The sequence below is a fragment of the Eschscholzia californica genome, unplaced genomic scaffold (assembly GCF_041429995.1).
Source record: "Eschscholzia californica isolate CP2 unplaced genomic scaffold, dmEscCali1.0.p SCAF_1, whole genome shotgun sequence".
In the NCBI taxonomy this organism is placed as follows: domain Eukaryota; kingdom Viridiplantae; phylum Streptophyta; class Magnoliopsida; order Ranunculales; family Papaveraceae; genus Eschscholzia; species Eschscholzia californica.
This window is the reverse complement of record NW_028238198.1, coordinates 12,365,556-12,387,211: the sequence shown is the minus strand read 5'-3', so window position 1 is coordinate 12,387,211 and position 21,656 is coordinate 12,365,556. Positions and strand designations below refer to the sequence as shown.

General features: G+C 35.9%; 2 protein-coding genes across 7 annotated transcripts; both read left to right on the top strand.

The window, feature by feature from the left end:
• The first annotated feature begins 1,798 nt into the window (after nt 1-1,798).
• On the top strand, nt 1,799-13,626 carry MPS1 (multipolar spindle 1). Of its 6 annotated transcripts, XR_015226224.1 has the most exons (12): nt 1,799-2,023; nt 2,107-2,164; nt 2,248-2,391; nt 2,480-2,539; nt 2,770-2,855; nt 2,944-3,001; nt 3,980-4,093; nt 4,290-4,482; nt 5,587-5,657; nt 6,267-6,478; nt 8,852-8,994; nt 12,273-13,626. XR_015226224.1 is itself a non-coding variant. In XM_086644329.1 (11 exons), the coding sequence occupies exons 1-10, from the start codon at nt 1,901-1,903 to the stop codon at nt 6,449-6,451; spliced, it is 1,092 nt and encodes a 363-aa protein (XP_086500455.1). In that variant the 5' UTR covers nt 1,799-1,900; the 3' UTR covers nt 6,452-6,478; nt 8,852-10,483. The 6 variants fall into 6 exon arrangements, 5 of the variants coding, with proteins under 5 accessions (XP_086500455.1, XP_086500461.1, XP_086500443.1 ...); XM_086644329.1 differs by lacking the exon at nt 12,273-13,626 and having other exon boundaries at nt 8,852-10,483; XM_086644335.1 differs by lacking the exons at nt 8,852-8,994; nt 12,273-13,626 and adding an exon at nt 6,546-6,776.
• Nucleotides 12,687-19,448, top strand: LOC147564190 (uncharacterized). Its single transcript, XM_086644306.1, has 2 exons — nt 12,687-16,944; nt 18,698-19,448. The coding sequence occupies exon 1, from the start codon at nt 15,201-15,203 to the stop codon at nt 16,605-16,607; it is 1,407 nt and encodes a 468-aa protein (XP_086500432.1). The 5' UTR covers nt 12,687-15,200; the 3' UTR covers nt 16,608-16,944; nt 18,698-19,448.
• Nucleotides 19,449-21,656: the final 2,208 nt, after the last annotated feature.

The window sequence follows — 21,656 nt, the reverse complement described above, 5'->3', positions numbered from 1 at the left end:
CTTTTCTCTTTATCTTAACTGTATATGTCTGTCTTTTTGTTTCTAAATGTGTATATTTTCTTTGTCTTCTAATTAATTTCTTATGCGACTAGTTTCTTATGCAAACAATATTAGCTTTTGTTGTTGACTTCGAATTTTCGGCTATACAAATACTTCTTTGTTTCATATAATTGTGTCTTTTAAATATTCAGTTAAATTGTGTTCTTGGATATATTTAAGGGTTATTTCCCTAATGGCCCCCAACTTTGTGACCAGCTTCCCGCCTGACCCCCTACTTTACGAGAAATATCTATATGGCCTCCTATTACCGTTAACTTTAACTTTCCGTCACTCTCTCTCCTCAATCTCTTTATCTCTCTCTGCCATGTCACGCCACCTCATCACCTTCTCCGGCAGAGGTCGCCGGCCGGCCAAATTTCCGGCCGACGACCTTCAAACAAAAAAAAAAAAATTTTTTTTTTTTATCTCCCTTCGCCGGAGTTCTTAGAGAGAGAGGAGAGAGATAAAAAAAAACTTTTTTTTTTTAGTTTGAAGGTCGCCGGTCGGAAATTTGGCCGGTCGGCGACCTCTGCCGGAGAAGGTGATGAGGTGGCCTAACAGATGAGGTGGCGTGACATGGCAGAGAGAGAAAAAGAGATGGAGGAGAGAGAGTGACGGAAAGTTAAAGTTAACGGTAATAGGGGGTCATATGGGTATTTCTCGTAAAGTATGGGGCCAGACGGGAAGCTGGTCACAAAGTTGGGGGCCATTAAGAAAATAACCCTATATTTAATTACATCAATATATTTTACATATTCTTATCAGCATTACATAATCATTGCATGCGTTAACACTTTTGTATAAATATATTTTAGTCACAATAATATCCTGATCAATTAAATTGTTTGAATATTTATAATACGGTACATGTAAATTTTTTTTTTTCGTTCTCACTATAAAGGGTCCTAGTTAAAATTCCGCACCGGGCCCCAAAATCTCAGCCACACAAATGAATGTGCACATTTTCCTCATTTATTCTATTACCAAAGTTATATACAAGCAAATGTTTTTCAATTTACAATTGATTTTTAGTTCAACAAAAAAAAAAATTTACAATTGATTTTGAATGAAAAATTCATCTTTTTGGGTCTATACTATAGTTTGCTTTCTAATATTTTTTTTCACATTGTTCTAGCTTTTTAGGCGGGGAGGATGAGTATCCGTGAACAAAAAATAAAATTGAACATCTTTCCGATTTAGTTCATATGGTCGGTTGCCGTCTTATCGACAGATAGCGAGAGCTACATATTACTCTCGGGTTTGCATCGATAACATGTGTACCAATGTCCGAACATCATATTTGGACGCATCTTTCCTCCTTTGTTCACATGCCAAATTTGATCGTCTGAACCCACGAAAAACATAGAGCTACCTTTATAAAATATTGTTCTCAATTTTCCATCATGAGTACCGACAACCGTACATTTAAATTAGAGTCATCTTTTTCAGTTTAGTTCAAATAACGTCGATAATTATCTTATTGAGAAAGACTTTTGAGGAAATGTACGTTATTTGAAAAGCGAGCATAGGAAGGCACAAATGGATCCTAACAATGAGTATGAGATAATTCCATGGAAGTGAAAATTCAAGCAATATTGAACTTTTTTTTTTTTTTGTTGAACTAAGCAATATTGAACTTGAATATAATAAAATAATTTTTATGGGTTGTAGACCCTTTAATTTCGTCAGATTTTAAGCCGTTTAATTTCGTCAGGCTTTAGGTCATTAATATTTCGGCAGTTATCGTGTTTATCACATCGTATCAATATATGGATGCCTTTCTAATAATGTCTCCCGCAGTCAATGTTACAAAAAAAAATTGATTTGCAACTCGCGCGTTTAGACTTGTACCGCGAGAGAGATGGATTCAGATCAATCCATGAAAGTTGCCATAGCAATCGCTCTTCTCCGATCGAAGCTACTCAAAAATCCTTCCGGTACTTCTTCCTCTGAATCCTCCGATGCTCAGCGTTGGAAGAAAAAGGTTCTTCTCCCTTTCTCTTACCCTCATTACTTCAAAGATTCTATTGAAAACCTAATTTCACAGTTTCATTTCTTGATCTTCAGGCGAAGGAGAGAAAACAAGAGGTTCTCAGGCTCAAAGAGGAACTCAAACATCTTGAAGGTGTTTATTTCGTGTTTCACTTCTTCCTTTTTTATCGTTTTGAGTGGAAATTTAGTACGATTTTTCTTGTTATGTTGTTGTAGATGGAACGCAGTACGATCTCTACCCCCAAATTGCTTCGTGCAAGTGTTTTTTCTTCGATAATGTAGGGAAATTAAGCCCTAATTTAGTTGGTGATCGTGATAATCGGTTTAATGAGGTTTTGCGTAGGAGATTCCTTCGACAAGGTTTTGTTTTTGTTTTCTCAACTCTTCATCTTCTTGTTTTAATTAGATTAATTACTTGAGAAATTGATTAAGATGCCTTTTATTTCAGTACGTTTGAAAGAAAGAAGGAAAAGATCAAGTGATTCTACCAGGCGGAGATCTGGTTTAGGTTAGTAGTTGTAAACTTGTAACAACTAATTGGAACTTACTTATGATCAACTTCATCTTTTATTAGAATTCTGGTATTAGAGCATCTAGGTTTTCCTTGAGCTATCAATGGATTAAGTATTCGCAGAACTTTAAGTAGAAATATTTGCGAGATGTGCCATAGTTCAGCTAAATTCTGAAATATTTCGTTATTATTAGATTTTTCTTGTTTATTTCTTAAAATTGTGGCAGAGTTAAATGTTGAAGATCAAATAGAGCAACTTAGTACGTCGGTAGATTTCTTAGTTGAGCAATGCAAGACCCTTTCTTTGGTGACGGTGAGAGTGTTTAATCTTTCTTTTTTTTTTTCCTTTGTATGACTCTTGGCCTAGAATCTTTAAATGCCATAGTGTTTTTTTATTGTAGGTGAGGAGTGACGCTTCTTTTACCAATTGGTCACACCAAGCTGTTGATTTCATTTTAGGTAGTACGGTTATATTCATGTCTGTTATTTTTTTAATATTTGACCTTGGGACTAGAACCCCAGAAGTAGATATACGTAGTGTCATAGTCTAGTTAATTATGAAATATCTTGAGTCTTGACTATCAGTTAAGATTTGAGTTTCAAGTGTTGGAACTGTTCAGACAAATATTGATTCGTTTTACTCCTATTTATACTTAGTGTCATAGTCTAGTTAATTGTGCAATATCTCGAGCCCTGACGGTCGGTTAGGAAGTGAATTTCAAGTGTTGGACCTGTTCAGACAAATATTTAATCCTATTTAGATAAATTTTATCGTGTATAGGCGATCAACTCATGAGTGCTCTGCTAAGCATTTAATCCGAATGCACTTTGACGATATCCTCCCGGCCAGCATTTCTTTACATTTTAAACCATCAAACTCTAGCATTTTATTCTTGATCAATTAATGCCTCAAATGGCTGAGTTTTGGATTACATCAATGTTTGGTGAGATAGATACTAGATAGCATGCATCCATATTTCTTTGATTTTTAAAGATGATGAGTGTCATTTCTTTGTCCTGGACATCTTTATCTCTATCCTGGTCATCCACACATAGGAGTTTCAGTAATTTTTGGGAGTCTGTATCTGCTGTAGTGATAAGAAATGACAATTAACTTGTTTAGCTTGATTTATCATACTATGGTTTACATCTTCAGTTCAACTTTTCAATTATCTCTCCTCTAGTCCTGGTGTATGAACTATGACACGAAGGAATTCCGCCGCTTTCTTATATTGCTTCCCTTGCGGATTCTCCTAAAGTTACTTGTGAATTCTGTCCTAGAACGTAAGGTTTCAACAACTTTTCCTTTTAAGTGCTGATTGTGAAGCTACACTTTTATATCTAAATTATGCATAATTTGCTCACAAGTATCCACCTAGTCCATCTCTTTCAGTGACTAAAATTTTCACTATTGACTTGTATTTTAATTATTTGAAGCTTCATTGAAGAATTTGCTCGCGAAGGAAAGCAACGAGGAACATATTGAAGGGATAGTGAGTAGCTTGATTACGAGATTGGTTGGAATGATGTGTATTTCCTCACAAAATGATGGTAATAGCTGATTACGAGTACTTGAAATGACACCTTTTAGAGAATATGGTTGCAGTATAAGTGCTTCTTGTTCTTGACCATGAAATGCAAAGTTCAAGTTTTAGTATTTACATGTCACATCAAATATCTTTTATGTTGCCTCTAGGTTTCTTCAGTATATCTCTTCTCGTCTCATTAAAGATTTCATTTGTTGCAGACCCATCATCTTCTGGTTATGATGCCGAATTCTATGTTCAGCACTTAGTTCGTAAGCTTGGAAGTGATCCATATGTTGGTCAACGTACTTTGCTTGCAGTTTCTCAGAGGATTTCAGCGTTATCAGAGAACTTGCTTTTCATGGACCCATTTGATGATGCTTTCCCAGACACCCATAGTTGCATGTTTGTATTGTAAGTAACTAAATTTAAAACTGCAGAAGTAGAGAGCATTTTTTTTTTAAATTATGGTTCAATATGAGCAGTTACGTGAACAGCCAAATCTTTATTCTTTCATTGCAACTTATAATATTTTTGAGTAAAGCTGTCATTGGAAAAATTATATACTTTACTAGCTACCTCTTGTTGAAAAAAGAAAGGTCATCTGCTAGATTCACTGTGGTATCCCAATTTCTGTTTCTTGTTGCACAATATAATTACTCATTAACCAATCTGTTAAGTACAAAAAGTTGATAGTATAGTACTTGTCTTTTCTTAGTAATAAGTAGTTTGGCGATTATTGAGAAAACTAGAAATCTTTGGCTGTACATCTATGTTACGTGGGAACCAGTTCATGTATCAGTATCTGTCACCTGTGTGAAGTATCGGATATGGCGAGTGTAGAAAGTTACTAGGTTAGTAAAGGGATATAACTATGTGGTAGTTATAAGGTCAGTTGTGTTTACTTACGAGTTTTGTAGTTTTAGACCAACCGTTGTTACATTGTGCACATGAGACATCAACAGCTCGAAATACAGTGGTATTTTATGGTCCTAAAACAATTATCTGCAAGTTGACAGAAGATACATACAGAACATTATTACACATACTGAAATGACCCAAGTACCTGACAAGAGTATAGGAGTGTTCAATAAGAGTATCTTATATAGTTAAAATAAGGAGTATCTATGTTACGTAGATCCAAAGTTAAAATTCTATTTTGAGGTCTCATTAGTGAATGGATCTTATGTGGAAGGGATATCTTGTGAATTCCTTTCCTGGAAAACCTGGTAGCGGGAAGGATGTTTCATCTTGAATGGGTATGCTTCCAATGGTTATCTCATCAATAATCGAGTGATCATCTTCATATTTTATCAACATAACTTAAGTTTGGGCTTGACCAGTCAGTGCCAGAAATGAAATTGTGGTTGTTCTTCCGCATATTTGTCTAAACATGAGAAAATTCCAAAAACAACAACGCGTTTCTTCTTAGGATTGAAATCTGACTTCAAGATTTGGTGATATTTGATTTCAACTCTCAAGTGTATAATTTTTACCTGAATAAATATATGATGGCAGGATCCAGCTAATTGAGTTTCTGATATTAGACTATACACAAAGTTGGACAAGCAATGAAGGTTTTGAAAGCAGTAAGTTTTATCATCACATTCTCAGTCACTAGATAATATCTACTGTTTCTGTATTTTTCAAAGAAAGAAGGGAAAGAGGAGGTCTACAGGTAATGGGAATATACTGAAACAAGTAAGGAATATGTACAGAAAAAATGACATGTCATGATAAGTTAGTGAACCCTCATTTTCCGAAAAGTCCCTTCTTTTGCCATGTTGTGTCCTTAGAACTGTTATAACGACCATCTTTTTACCATTATGACCATTTTTCCGCTTTCTTCTGTACTCTGTTTTGATGAAAAGAGCAATGGCGATGGTCCTACACCTGTGCACAACCATTTTACCATTCCTTAAACATGGTTTCAAGCTTGTGTCTGTCCGTTAAGATGATCACATCCACAATGCCATGAATCTTATGTACGCAAATTGTGAGACATCTGAGAACATGCAAACGGTTTTGTTCAAAACAAAGATGCAAATGGTTGAACATTTGTTCATTGACGTTAATGACTGTCAGAAGTCAGAATGTTTAATAGTCTGTAACTGAATCTTGAGTTCTTGACTTATCATAAGTACTCTCTGAAAATGGATCTTTCCCATGATGTTAATTACGATTCGCTGTTGATGCAGTTCTATTTGAAGAGTGTGTGAGATCTGTTCTTCTAGCACGCAAGTCACTAGGCCTCCTAGAGAGCAGGAACGGACTATATATTCTTTACATGGATCGAGTAACAGGGGAGCTGGCTAACCAAATCAGCAAGACTTCTTGTCTCACTACACTCAGCCCAGATATCGTCGAGAATCTATACAGCTGAGATTCCTGATCACACTCAGTCATTTAGGTATGCCAGCATTTCAACTTGCTTTATCCTCTATAAAATGTTAAATACATACATCATCTCTATGCAGGTAACTTTTTAGAAATCTCATCTCGATAAGTTTCCAAGTTGAGAAATGCTTTCCTTCTACCACTTTTAGTTTCTCAATAATGGAGATAATCTTCACCTAAAATTGTCTCGTTCGGAAATTTCAATTATATGTCTACCTTCCACTAGCTGTACAAAATGGTGAATAACATGATACAACCATCCTAATGATTGAGTTAAAAGTTATGGAATGAAAATATTTCAGTTAGGAGGATCTTCGTTATGAGAAAAACATTATCTGGAAAGATCAGCCTTTAGTTCATCCAGATATGGACCTGGAAAAACTACCCTAGACTTAATACTTGTAGCTAACTACAAGGGAACTTAGGGGGTACCATGAGTTTTACTAAGCCAGCCGCCTGCAAACAGTTAAAAGGCAAACCACCCAAAATACCCGCAGTTACAATTCCACAGACCTCCAGTCCCCAGTTTGAAAAAAAAAAAAAATTGTTAAGGTGATGGCTAACATCAGCAACCCTTGGTTAGAGTTGTTAAAAAGTTGGTTTCCACCCTATAGGTCTCGGGTTCGAGATATGGATACTATAGTACCTTTTTAAAAAAATAAAAGAAGGTAGCGGCTAAAGGCAACACTTGCCACCAACAGAAGAGAGTTGAAGATGACATGAAGAACAAGTTCCTCCTTCCCTTCCCCAGATGCAATGAAGGGGAACTCCCCCTTTCTCGACATCTAGCAGAGTGAAACTCTCTCTTTCATCAGCAAAGAAATTTCCCCTTCTCTATTAGATGAATAGGATTTTTCACCAGATGTTGCGAAGGGAAGGGTTCCACCCGTTGGATTTGGGCACTAATGTAATGAAGGACCTCATGTTTCGGATTTTGTATCTCAACTTCAAAAAAAGAATTAATATTCTTAACAGATATATAACATGATTTAAGATGTAGTTTAGTGGTTAATTGCTTAAATTGTGGGCAAGAGGTCAAGTGTTCAAATCATCTGAAAATACAAGTAAAACTAGTTATCACCTAGAAGGACAAAAAATGGAGGGTTATTTTGCAGAAGGGTCGTACATAAGTACCGTATTTTGCGAAAGGGGCATGATCGTTTATTATTTTGCAAAGGGGTCGTGGACTAGGATTGACCAGTTAAGTTTTAACGCCATTAAGTTTTAACACCGTTAAATATTAACACCATTTATTCTAATTACATTACTTAAAAATTTATGTTATATTTAAGTAAACTTGCCTAATCTCACATTTGTTTTAAATGAAAATAACTTATTCAGTTCATCTTTTTTCCTTTTTATTTCTTCAACTTTTGATTTTTGACGGATAATGAAGAGCTGTTGCCGATTGATAGAACTTGCTTAACCCTTGATTTTCTTTCTTCAAAAAAAGTCGACAACTTCCTTGGTCGAAATCAGTAAGTACGAAAAGAGTTTTTTACTGTACACTTTAGGGTTTTTTACTTCGTATTTTAGGGTATATTATTTTGTATCTTAGAGTTTTTTACTTTGTCTTTAGGATTTTCTTGATTATTCTTTTTTTAATTTTTACCAAACTTCTTTAGACTTCTTAATTTTCCAACTCTATAAATTGAGCAAACATAAAGTTTACTTGAATATTAACCATAACTTTTTAAGTAATATAGTTAGAATAGTGTTAATATTTAACGGTGTTAAAACTTAATGACATTAAAACTTAACTGGTCAAGCTTAGTCCACGACCCCTTTACAAAATAATAAACAGTCATGCCCCTTTCGCAAAACCCGGTACTTATATACGACTCTTTCGCAAAATAACCTGAAAATGGAGGGTAAATTCGGTCTCAATCCAGGAAAGACAAAATTCGCAACAGGTCCAAATGTCAGAGAAAGTACAAAATAATAAACGGTGATGCCCCTTCACAAAATAATAAATGGTCATGCCCCTTTCACAAAACCCGGTACTTATATACGACTCTTTCGCAAAATAACCTAAAAATGGGGGGTAAATTCGGTTTCAATCCAGGGAAGACAAAATTCGCAACAGGTCCAAATGTCAGAGAAGTACAACTTTTTTTTTTCCCCTCTTGCCCTTGGACGGGACATTTCCAGCTTTTCTGACAATTTGACGCGATGACGGCAAGAACATTAATTCCGTCCATTATTTTAATTCTCTCTAAAACATTCAGATCTCTTTCTCTCTCAAATTTTGATATGTGAAGCCATTTTTTTTTTTTAAATTTGGCCGAAATTTTGGGATTCCGCCCATTATTTTGTTTCAATTCCTTCTTATATATACATCCAAAGGTCTTAAACATCTAAAACTTTTTTGTTCTTCTTTTTCCAGGTGAATGGTTTCCTTTAATGTTTCTTTTTCAGGATCGATATTTTGAGTTTCTTTCTCTCTCTAAAAGAATATCGAAGATCGACTTCATATGGTTCGGAAGATCAAGGATTGTTGATGATATATGATCAGTTTCGTATAGTAAGGTTATTCTTCAGAGATTTCTGAATGAAATCTTTTGATTCATTTTTTGGGTTATTTCCCGAATAGCCCCGACTTTATGACCAACTTCCTGCCTAGCCCCCTACTTTATCAAAAATACCAGATGGCCCCCTTTTTCAGTTACCGTTAACTAGGCATCACCTCTCTCCTCAATCTCATCACCTCTCTCTTCCACCTCATCCTCTTCACCGACGCGGCTACTTTTCCGGCCGACAACCTTCAAACATATTAAAAAAAAACTTTTTTCTCTCACTTCCTCTCTCTTATCACTCTCTTTCTCTATACTGGTCGGCAAAGGGGTGAGCCCTTCGCCGACCATCGATTTGGGAAAGCAGGAAAAAGAAAACTGCAGCCACGGTTGAAGTTAGCACCCACTGGTTTTTACAGACGTCGAAGAGCATGGAAGGAAACAAGGGTTTTCTGACTTTTTATAAATCTGATTTGACGAAGGTGTTATTAATAAAGAAGACGAACCAAGTGATCATTGTTTCAAATTTCTATGAAATTGAATTATGACAGTTTTCATGGTAATGAGTAGATCTTAAGTAAGTCCTAAAACCAAACCCTAAAATCACATTTTTAACTAGTCCCTCTATGAAATATGAATCACAAAATGTATATCCATCATCTCACTCTTCAGCACCATTTCCCCTTCTTCTTTTCCATCAATCAATCTAACAAAAACAAATATCAGACATTGGATTCACTACTGAAATAAAAAGGAAATCAGATTTGGATTCTTTAAGAAAATGAATTTGAAAGAGAAATGATAATCAGTTCGAAAATGAAAATTAGGGTAAGTGTGAAGGAGAAAGCCTTTAGGGTTAGGGTTTCAACTTTTCAACCGTGGCTGCAGTTTTGCCATTTTTATTTGGTTTCCCAAATAGCTCCCAACTTTATGCCAGCTTCCTACCTAGCCCCCTACTTTATCAAAAATACATAGGTAGTTCTCTTTTTCCGTTACCGTTAAATGCCCGTTACTCTCTCTCTTCCATCTCATCACCTCTCTCTACCACGTCATTTATTACGCCATATCATCATCTCCTCAGATAGGTCGCCGACCGATCAAAAATACCGGCGATCGATAAATTTTTTTTCTCTCTGTCTCTCCAGCTCACCTCTCTCTTCTCCGACGAAAGTCGTAGGCCGGAAAATTTTCCGGCCGGCAACCTTGAAACATTAAAAAAAAATTCCGACGACCTTCGTCGGAGAAGAGAGAGAATTTTTTTTAAGGTAGCTTTTAGCTTATTTTAAACATTCCTAAACAAGACATTAATCTTAAATTTAATGCATTTCTAATTCAATGTTTGTATGTTGCATCTAATAATTTGTATAATGTATATTTTAATCCATACTAGTTGTAGTCACTATATTCTAAGCATTTGAAAAATTAGGTTATTAGCTATTAGAAATACTGAACACATAAATGACTTTGTATGAATCTTATATGTAATGCATTTCTAATTCAATTTGTATATTGCATCTCGTAGTTTGTACAATGCATTTTTAAGTGGGTAATCCATCCTAGTATGTTACTTTAATTCCATGATCCCACATACATTATCGGAGTCCGGATGAGAAAGTTATAGACTTAATAAGATTTAAGTGATTCAGGACAAAAATATGACACATGATCGCACTCTGGAAGGCGTCACTACTTAATTCCGTGATCTCGCGTACATTATAGCCACTATTCCAAAACCTTAATGGACAAAGCACCAGATTCCCTCTCTAATTGCTTAGAGCCGACAAGTGTCCCAATATTTCCTCTTTTCACCACTAGTCCTACAAGAAATTACGGAATTACCACCCATTGGTTCCCACTTGATTTGTATAGCCAACAAGTGTCAACTTCTTGGAGATAAAGTAACCACAACTTCTCATTTTAGCCCTTTATATCTTATCTTTCAAAACCTAGCCACCAACCCATGTAAAATAAACCTCTTTCTCCCTCATTAAGACTTAGACTTGATATTCCTCTCATTTTCTCTTATCTATATCTTCTCATTCTCTCTCTCTCTTCTTTGGTTCTAATTCTAAAATCCATCTGCTTCTACTTTCTTTAGCCACCTTCATCTCTTCTTCTCAATTTTTTTTACTTCTAATTTCTATTTCTAACCTATTTCTTTCTCTCATTTCTTTTCTACAACCTATTTCTCTCCAATTTCTCTTCTGAACCTCTCTTCTTTCACCTATTCTCAAGCAATAAAAAGTGCTATTATTTGGATTTGGAGCATAACTTGTATCATATTTGGGAGCAAGGATTTGATTTCTTCGGTGACTTTTTTTTTGTCTCATTTATTTCCATGTATGGTGATTTATCAATGAGTATGTCTTTAATTTCAATGAGTAGCTAATTTCATATCTAGGATTGTAGAGGAAACCATATTTGATCTTTCTTGAGATATCTTATTGATTGATTGAATCCTTTAATTGAGTTTTAATGTCTATTAATTGTCTTTTCCATTTAGATTTTATTTTGTTTTCTTTGTTCATGCTTCATCATTAGATATCTCATACTTTCGTTAAGTTGTTAGATGAAATATGCTTGTTAGATCATGAATAATAGTTAAAAATGTATAGTCTTTATATGGTAGTCAATTAGAAATACATGATTATGAACTGAGTTTATCAAGAGTATCTCCCGAAATTTAAATAGTCCATTATATTAGATTTCAGGTTATATGAAAAAAGGATTAGTTAATTATGCATGTTTTAGGGAGTGAATTTATATGGTGGAATCGAAAATCCTTTATCATTTCTCATATTGGTTTCATTCTTCTTAGTTTATTTTCGTTTACTTATGAAAATCGTTTTCAACAACAAAAATTAATTTTACGAAAGGGTTATTGATTTAAAATTTAAACCAAAATTACTTATCCTTGAGGATCGATTCCGGACTTCCAGATTTACTATAACCTGACCATGTATACTTGCAAGAATAAATCCATTTTGGGCTTATCACTAAGCATCTGAAAATGAGGTTATAAACTATTTGAAATGTTGAATGCGTAAATGACTTTGTTTGAATCTTAGACAAAATGCATTTTTAATTCAATATTTGTATATTGCATTTGATAGTCTGTACAATGTATTTTTAAGTGTGTAATCCATTTTAGTCAGTGACTTTAGGTTCTTGGCATCTGAAAAGTAAGGTTATAAGTGATGTGACACGAAAATGTCACATTTGGAGAGCCTAACTTAGACTAATTAGTCATTTTCGAGTGTTATCAATAATATTTTATGTGTTTTTCTTGTTTAGGTACCATATTTGGAGCTAAACATGGAATTCGGAATAAAGGGGGCGAATTATCACTATCATTTCATGTGCCCAAAATGAGAGAAAAAAACTTCAAGCAAATCATATGAGAAGAGGAGTCAAAGACGAGCCCAACGGTGAAAACGGAAGTCAATTCCGAGTTCGGACGGGGAAGTTGTGAAAGAAAGAAGTCGAGGTTCGGTCTTAAAACAAGGATTCTATGAAGGCACCCTCCTTTGGTTATAATTGTAGAAGGCACCCTCTTGATTTCCAAGTGAAGTCTAAAACCCAAGCCCAAAGAAGATGAAAGAAGGAAAAGATTTTGGAGGCACCCAATGGACTCAAGTTTGAGTCAAAGTCAAGGTTGACTATGTCTAGGGTTTGAGTCAAATACACTATTCATCTTCTTCCTTCTTCATTCTAACAATACCAAGTAAGAGAGAGAGAAAAGGGAGGCAAGGGGCTAGGGTTCTTCATCACCAAAAGAAGAGCTTGAAGTTAGAGAGTTTGAAGAGAAAGACAAGAGAGAAGAAGGAGGAGTGCCGGCCAACTTTGGCCGGCACACCAAGGTCGCGGGAGCAGCCGAGCTGCTGCTCGGGAAGCTTCCCGAGCTCGAACAGGAGCTCGGACGGAAGCTTCCAGCAGCAGCGTCTCGGGCCAGGACGGAAGCTTCCATGAGATGGCCGGCACGGGACGCATCCTCAGTAGCACGGGACGCAAGCAGCAACGGGACGCGAGCTCCATAGCTGCTGGCCGGGATCTTCAAGTGCTCGGATCTGCTCATCTTGCACGGGACGGCTCGGGTATAGCACGGGACGGCTAGGGACAGTAGCTCTCGGCCCGGATCTTGCTATGTTTGGCCGGAACTTCATCATTTGGCCGGATTTGTTCTCAACTTGGCCGGACTTTTTACGACTTTTCCGGCAACCTTTTTGATCCGAAACCTTAGGGCTTTTGTTCCTCTCATCCTTGGCTTGCTTCCCATGTGGTTTGATTTGATTTTGGGTGAAAAATCTCTAGAGAGAGAAAGCTTGGTGAAGCTTTAATGGTGGATGTTCTTGAGATGGAGAAGATGATGATGGGTGCTATGGGGAAATCTGATTTTTACTCGGGGACACCCAAAGTTCACTATTAAAGGGAAATCCAGAAAATTGCTACGGGGAGATCGACTACACTTAGAGACTCATTTTTCTCGACGAACCTAGCCTCGAATCACATCGAAAAAGGGGGATTTCTCATCATCTTCTTTTCATTTATTACTTATTCACCATGTTTAGCTAAATCAAGTGTGTCGATTATATGAGATGAAATGTGATAAATTCTTGATTATGTTTAATATGATTTCATGTTTTGATTATGAATTGATTTTCATTTGATTCGATTATCGTTTCGATCGTATTTTCATGTGTCTTGTCATGCATTTCACATAGTTAGGCGACTAGACGACGATTTCGACGACTCGGGATTAACCGAATTAGGACGTTTATTTGACTAAGTATAATTTCCGGATATACGTAGTACTTATAGACATCACCTTAGGAGTCGAACATCGCTTGTATTTGACACATTAAATCGGACAATGCATAGTTGTAGATTTATCATTATGGATTTCCGGATTTCGATACATGAACTCTCGTATTTGGATACTCTTGAAGTATGATTTGGATGTGATGATTGGCTTATTATTTGTTTACATGTGAGTTTAATTGTCTTCGTCTAGTTTTATAAACTAGAAGCCTCGATCTTAATCGTCTAATTGACATGAAGTTCGATAATGTGTACTTAGTGGATAATCGATACTTAGTGACGTTTGATCGATTACACTTAATTGGACATATTATGCTTATTAGTGTCATACTTGTTCATTCTCAATCCATTAGATAGTGTGTGTAAGTTTGATAGTCGATGCCTATTGCTTGTCATGTCATGTTGAATCTATGATCTCTTTCTCATTCATGCATTATAATTAGATATTTCATGCTTTTATTAAGTTATTAGATGGATATGATTTTTAGATAATGAATGATAGTTTAGGAATTTAGATTCAAATGATAGTCAATCAAACATTCTTGATTTTGAAATGTGTTTTTAAAGAATATCTTCCGAAATCTAAATAGTTCATTATGTTAGATTTCGAGTTATATATGACACCTAGGATTGTCAATGTGGGTGAAGTTAATTACATTTTCATGCGAATAAATACATAGTATTTGTCATTGTTAATCCTGTGGATCGAAGTATCCGTCTCACTTAACTTTTGCCCGAATCAACTCTTGCCGTCTCCCGACTCTTGTTCCTCCGACTCTTCTCTCGAATCTCTCTCGCCCGTTTTACTTAGATAGTTTAGTTAGTTCTTTTTGTTTTCTTATCTCTTACAAATCAATCATCAAACTTATAAAGTGGGGTGTGTGTGTTAGTCTAAGTTAGCTATTGACATTTTGATTATTGGGCTAAACTCGCCGTCAATATCCGAAATTGCCTACTTATCCCTTGGGACGATACTCGACTTATTATAAATACTATAACTTGACCCCGTATACTTGCGGGAATAGACCTATTTTTAGGCCTATCAAGTTTTTGGCGCCGCTGCCGGGGATAGGTTTAGTAATTAGGATATAGTTTGCTTGTTTTGTTCATTAGTTTAGTGTTATTTGTTAACTTAGACGTTTTTCTTTCTTTATTTTTGTAGTTTCTTATCTTTTCTTTTTTTTAGGTACCACTTTAAGAGAAAAGCCAAAAAAAAAAAAACAGGAACATAGGAGCGAAGGGGAACAAAAGAATCAGAAAGGAATCGGAAGGAAGAACGAAACGAGAGGAGCATCCGCTAGTATCGTATTCTATCTCTTTCTTTCTTACTTGTGTGTGATTGGTTGGATAAGTTTTGATTTGCATTGATAGCTTGTTTGTTAGTTCCTTGAGCATTGTGAGATCATGGCCCGTTCTTATAACGGTTGGCCATTTGATGTTGATGATGATGAGCTTATTTCGAGGATTCCTCGCACTAACCGACCTGATATGACCTTAGGTGAATACCAAAGGATGTGTAGGGATGTTTCGATTAGTGAGGGGAATAGACCATTTGAGTTTGACCGATCTCGTATGACCCTAGGAGAATACCGACGGATGTGTAGAGATGGTCAAATTAGTGATGGATATGGTCCGACATCAAATTTGTATGAGAGACCTTACATTCCACACTATTCTGAGACCGATGATTTTAGAGGCAGGTATGATCCTAGTATGTACATTGGGAGTTATTATCAAGAGTCTTCATTTAATTATACTTGTGAGCCTTATCATGAAGAGACTCTTGAAGATAGATCTCAATTAGAGTTTGCGAGTCGTCTGACTGAAATGATGTTACAACATGAAGAGACACAGATTCAAATGCAACAGGAGTTACAACAGAGGTTTGAGTCTCTAAATCATCAGTTTGAGTCTCTAAATCATCAATTAGAATCTCTAGATCATCCATTAGAGATGATGATATCACAGTTATTAGCCGACGAGGAAGGGGTTTTACCACCCCAAACTCAAGAGGGTACTAGGTCCGATGGCGAGGGTAATACGTCATACCCTAGTACTAAGTTAAATGTCGACGAATCAACTGAGAGGGCTCAAGAGCTTGAACAAACTGATAACCTTGTTGTCTCGTTTTCTCACCATGTGTCATCTCATCATGATAGCACTACATTAGACTTTGAGATTCAGGATGATGGCTCTACGAGCAAGTTTGAGGATGACACGATTCCAAACTATCCAATTTTTTACACTTGTAAGGAGTCAATCTTAGATGCAATGCTAGGAAGGCCTGATATTATAACTGACTGCGAGGCCCCAGATGTCTTTGAGGATATTGATGATGTAGTAGTTAGAGACATGTTGGATAGTTTGTCAGACTATTTACCTAAGGAAACCATGGACCTTGACTTGGTCCCCGAGCATACTGCCTTACCCTTAGAGTCTAGTTCGACTTTCCACATGATCTCAAACTCGGTTGTTGATCCCTTTTGGGACATTTCAGACGTCTTTCCAAAGACGTCTATGGACATAGTGGATATTCTGTCCACTAAGCTTCCAGATGATTTTTTGCCTTCGACTGATATTTTGACTCTTCACATGTATGTCGATCCTTTTGATGATTTCTTTGTTGTCGTTCCTTCTATTTATACCTACTTAGTGGACTGTGCACCCACTGAGTTTGGGGATGGCTTGTTTTCTTTTATCGTCTCATGTGCACTTCGTATTCTTTATCTTTTTTTGAGACGATTAACACCTGCATATAGCTTTCTTTGGGTTGACCCCCAAATTTTTCGTCTTTTGCTTTATGATCGTTAGGCCGATTAATGGGTCTTGATGTTTGTGGGTATCATCTCTGGAAACCCTCCACGAGACATAACTCGTGTTCTTGTGTGAAATCAAGAGAACTAAAGGCTAATTGCATAGCTCAATGCAATCGTGTATACCCGCGTTAGTGGTAGATTTTGTATGTGGTCATGTCTTTTATGTGATTCATTCTCATGATATTTGTTGATATTTTAGGAGCAATTCTTATATGTTTTACTTCTAAGGCGTAGTTTGTTCCAAGTTTGGGGATGGCGCGAGCTTGGCATCAACTTGGAACCTCTTTATGCATGAGCCTTGGCAGTATCATCTTTTATCTCCTTCGGTTATGGTAATATCTCTCCACTCTTCTCTTTAGATTGACGTGCCTCTTTATCTTTTGGTGAGTGTATGCTTAGAACATTGAGGACAATGTTAGTTTTAAGTTTGGGGATGCGGGATATGACCAATGCATGACCATGGGTTTTAAAGACAAAAGGGTTCAAATTAGCCAAAATTTGAAAAAATTTTGAACATTTTGAGTAGATTTACATGTGATTGTAGTGATAGTTTTAAAAATGTTGATGCATATGTGTCGAGTTGATGAGTTTTGTGATTGCTAATGGTCTTTGCATGAAAGTCGAGTCCTTGAGTGTTTGTGTTATACTATGGGAGTAACATCTTAGTGAAGAAGAAACATCTCTAAGAGACCTAGAGTAGTCATTAGTGGAGACTTAACCCATGTGAGAGCTCAAAGCCTAAATTGTCCTTCGAGTGTACTCTTCCGCGCTAACTCCGAGTAGAATGAAGAGCTACTCAACCTCGTAACTATTAAAAGAGCTCATTTGATCTCGTGTGCTCAACTTTCTTAGCCACTAGGAGTGACATTAGGATAGCGAATTAACCTTGGCCTTGTAGTCCATGAAACCCAATGAGAATGCCAACTAGAGGAAAGCGGATACTCCATCACCATCCATCATCTTATATCCCGAGAATGAAGACATGAGATAAAAGAATGAAGAATGTCAAAAGCGAGTATGAAATGAAAAGTTGATTGCAAGAATAGAGTTGTGCGTTGTATTTTGTTTTAGTTGATTGAATTTGTGTTATGAAAAAAAAAAAAAAAAAATGAAAAAAAAATTTAAAAAAAAAAAAAAAAAAAAGAGTGAAATAAAGTGATTTTTGTGTATGTTTGAGCATGTGTTAGCCCTTTTGTGTGAGTGATGTGATTGTATATATGTGTTGGAGTTTTTGTTCATGAATAAGTATTCGAAGCAAGAAACAATTGTTGAGATGCTTAAGAGGTTCTACCATAATGAAGAGGTCGAAATTCTCGGGAATCCACCACCATCACATCATCTAGTATCCGTTAACCTTTAGAATGCATTTTTAGAGGGTAGAATGGGTGAGAAGGGCGAGTGAGCTTCCCCACTCTATTTAGTGGTTAATTCCTTTTCGAAGATCATTCGTGCCAAAATGTTGTCCTCACCCCTTTTTATGTGTTGAGTCCTAGTTAAGTGATCACACTCACACATACGAGCGAACCATTCTTGAGTGATTTCATTTTTGGAGTGTATGTCCGTGAGGCCGAAGTCGAGGCGAAATGTACCAACTTGGGAATCAAGGTTTTGTGACTTCGGAACATAGATGTGATCATTATGGTATGACACTTGCATTTTAGGGTAAGACCATTAGTGAAGAGATCTTTAGCTTTCACATGAACTTGTTTACTTGATTCATTATGTTTTGACATGCTTAAACCCTTCACTATATCAATCATGCTTATCTACGATTTGGATTTTGGACCCTTGTGTATTTGAAACCATGATGTTTGTGGGTATCATCTATGGAAACCCTCACGAGACCACACTCGTCCACTAGGGCAACCTAGGGGTTTAACGGCTTGTTGCATATGCTAAATGCAACCGGGATTCCTCCGAAAATGAGTTAGGTTTTCATTTTATTTTGTTTGCTCGAGGACTAGCAAAGTTTAAGTTTGGGGATGTTGATGTGACACGAAAATGTCACATTTGGAGAGCCTAACTTAGACTAATTAGTCATTTTCGAGTGTTATCAATAATATTTTATGTGTTTTTCTTGTTTAGGTACCATATTTGGAGCTAAACATGGAATTCGGAATAAAGGGGGCGAATTATCACTATCATTTCATGTGCCCAAAATGAGAGAAAAAAACTTCAAGCAAATCATATGAGAAGAGGAGTCAAAGACGAGCCCAACGGTGAAAACGGAAGTCAATTCCGAGTTCGGACGGGGAAGTTGTGAAAGAAAGAAGTCGAGGTTCGGTCTTAAAACAAGGATTCTATGAAGGCACCCTCCTTTGGTTATAATTGTAGAAGGCACCCTCTTGATTTCCAAGTGAAGTCTAAAACCCAAGCCCAAAGAAGATGAAAGAAGGAAAAGATTTTGGAGGCACCCAATGGACTCAAGTTTGAGTCAAAGTCAAGGTTGACTATGTCTAGGGTTTGAGTCAAATACACTATTCATCTTCTTCCTTCTTCATTCTAACAATACCAAGTAAGAGAGAGAGAAAAGGGAGGCAAGGGGCTAGGGTTCTTCATCACCAAAAGAAGAGCTTGAAGTTAGAGAGTTTGAAGAGAAAGACAAGAGAGAAGAAGGAGGAGTGCCGGCCAATAAGCTACACATAAATGACTTTGTATGAATTTTAAATGTAATGCATTTCTAATTCAATGTTTGTTTATTACATCCGGTAGTTTGTACTTTGTACATTGAATTTTAGGTGTGTAATCCATTTTAGTCAGTCACTTCGGGTTCTTAATATCTGGAAAATTGGGTTACACACTATTTAAAATACTAAACACATAATTGGCTTTGTATGAAGCTTCATGCGTTAGTAATTCAATATTTGTATATTGCATCTGATAGTTTGTACATTGCACTTTAAGTGTGAGTGATACATTTTTTATAAAATTTATGTATAAAAAAACAACCAATTTACTTTACAAATTTGATTCATTTGACTTCACAATAACATCAACACAATCATGTTTGAGGTTAAATTATTTCATTACAAACATCGAACTACACTTCATTAGTGTCCATCCATGTCCCCTCCGTTGACAGTATTCTTTTGGACATGTGGTGGTAACACGGTAGCGATCATTTCTGTTGTGTATCTAAAGCAAATCGATCTGCTCAAAGAAAATTTCAAATCTTACACAACATTGTACACTATATACACTATATAGAACAAGTTATATAATGTATATAATAGTGCTCAATGCACATAGTTTGTAAATTGCATTCTACAATTAAATAATTGGCAATTTTTTTTTACCGAAGCTATAAAAATATAAAGAACATACATTGTATGTAATGTAGGGTACAACTTATACAATGCAACATAGTGGTTAAAACATAAAAGAAGCTTGAAGAACTTACATTGTATTATTGATCCTTAGAAATTCTGAAATATGTACAACTTTATACCATTAAACAATTAGAATATACATTCTAAAAAATGTACAACTAATGCAATGTTACATAAATGGTTAAATTATAAAATACAAATGAAGTATACATTGTATGTAATGTATGGTACAACTAATACAATGCAACAATATTGGTTAAAATATAAGAGAAGCTTGAAGAAAACACATTGTATATCAATCCTTAGACATTCTGAAAAATATAAATATTATATATCATTAGACAATTATAACATACATTCTGAAAAATGTATGCAAAATTATATATAATGTTTGAACAACATGAAGTGTAGAGTGAGAAACAAATACAAAATAGATAAAAAAAACGTACGGATCATCTATTTATGTTTCAAAAACCGTATATATAATTAGAAAACTGGAACCTACATCCTAAAAAATGTACAAACTATCTAAATAATGTACAATAATTCTAAAAATATATGCAGAATTATAGATAATGTTTGAACAACATAAGTGTAGGGAGAGAAACAGACACAAAATAGATCAAAAAAATATATGGTTCATATTTTTATGTTTCAGAAACGTTTCTAATATTAGTTAATGACAATAAATCCAATAAAAAAATAGACATCATCATGCTAAAGTAGAAAAAGATGATGATATGTCAAGAGATGAAGAAGAAGAAGATGATGTTATACCTGAAGAAGATGGAAAAGATAACGATATATGCAGAAATTGATTGAAGATGATAAAGGTGAATGATTTGGGAAGTTCCCTTCACATGCATGTAGAAGATGATGACAATGGTAGCCGAGAGTGGCTTGATTCGAGTGAAGAGAAATAGTAGCTCGATTTGAGAGAAGAGAGAAAGAGGGGTTGGTTTGGGTGAGAGTTGTTTTGTGTGAAGAGATGGAGAGAGTTAATGATTTTAGTTTTGTAGGAGGGAGAGAGAAAGTGATAAATATATATGCATATATAGAGGGGTAAAGTTAAAAGACGGAAAAACAAATTTCCATAGAGATGAGATTTGGTACATTGGGATCTTCATTTGGACTAGATGTTGGTTTATAATTTATTTTTGGGCTTATAATATATTTTGGAGGATGGGTGGACTATTAGCACTATTAGAGGCTTGTGTTTTGACCTTTAGGTCATTTTTTCTTTTCCCTTTTTTGTTACAACACTAATCACCCACTCTAGAGTGTTATTTGGTTGGCCGCGACATTAGGGGAGTAAAGAAAAGGGTTATTTCTCAAATAGCCCCCAACTTTGTGACCGATTTCCTGCCTCCTACTTTATGAAAGACACCCAGATGGCCCCCTTTTTCACTTACCGTTATAACACCGTTAACCAGTCAACATTTCTCTCTCTTTCATCTCATCACCTCTCTCTTCTAGCCACCTCATCGTCTTCTCCGGCAAGGTCGCTGGCCGACCAATTTTCCGGCCAGCAACCTTCAAATATTAAAAAAAACTTTTTATTTTCTCTCTCCTCTCTCTCTCTAAAAAAAATATTTTTTTTTCATCTATCCTCTCTCTCTCTCTACACACTCCGGCGAAGGGAAACCCTTCGCTGGAGTACCTCGATCTGTTCAAGGAACAGACCTTGAAGGTCTGCTCCCTGAACAGATCTTGAA

What these genes read in the sequence shown, in the direction of transcription:
- LOC147564190 (XM_086644306.1), top strand. Translation starts at nt 15,201, where the DNA reads ATGGCCCGTTCTTATAACGGTTGGCCATTTGATGTTGATGATGATGAG.
- MPS1 (XM_086644329.1), top strand. Translation starts at nt 1,901, where the DNA reads ATGGATTCAGATCAATCCATGAAAGTTGCCATAGCAATCGCTCTTCTC. An exon ending in CTCAGCGTTGGAAGAAAAAG is followed by an intron (nt 2,024 to 2,106) that starts GTTCTTCTCCCT and finishes CTTGATCTTCAG; the next exon opens with GCGAAGGAGAGAAAACAAGA. An exon ending in GGAACTCAAACATCTTGAAG is followed by an intron (nt 2,165 to 2,247) that starts GTGTTTATTTCG and finishes ATGTTGTTGTAG; the next exon opens with ATGGAACGCAGTACGATCTC.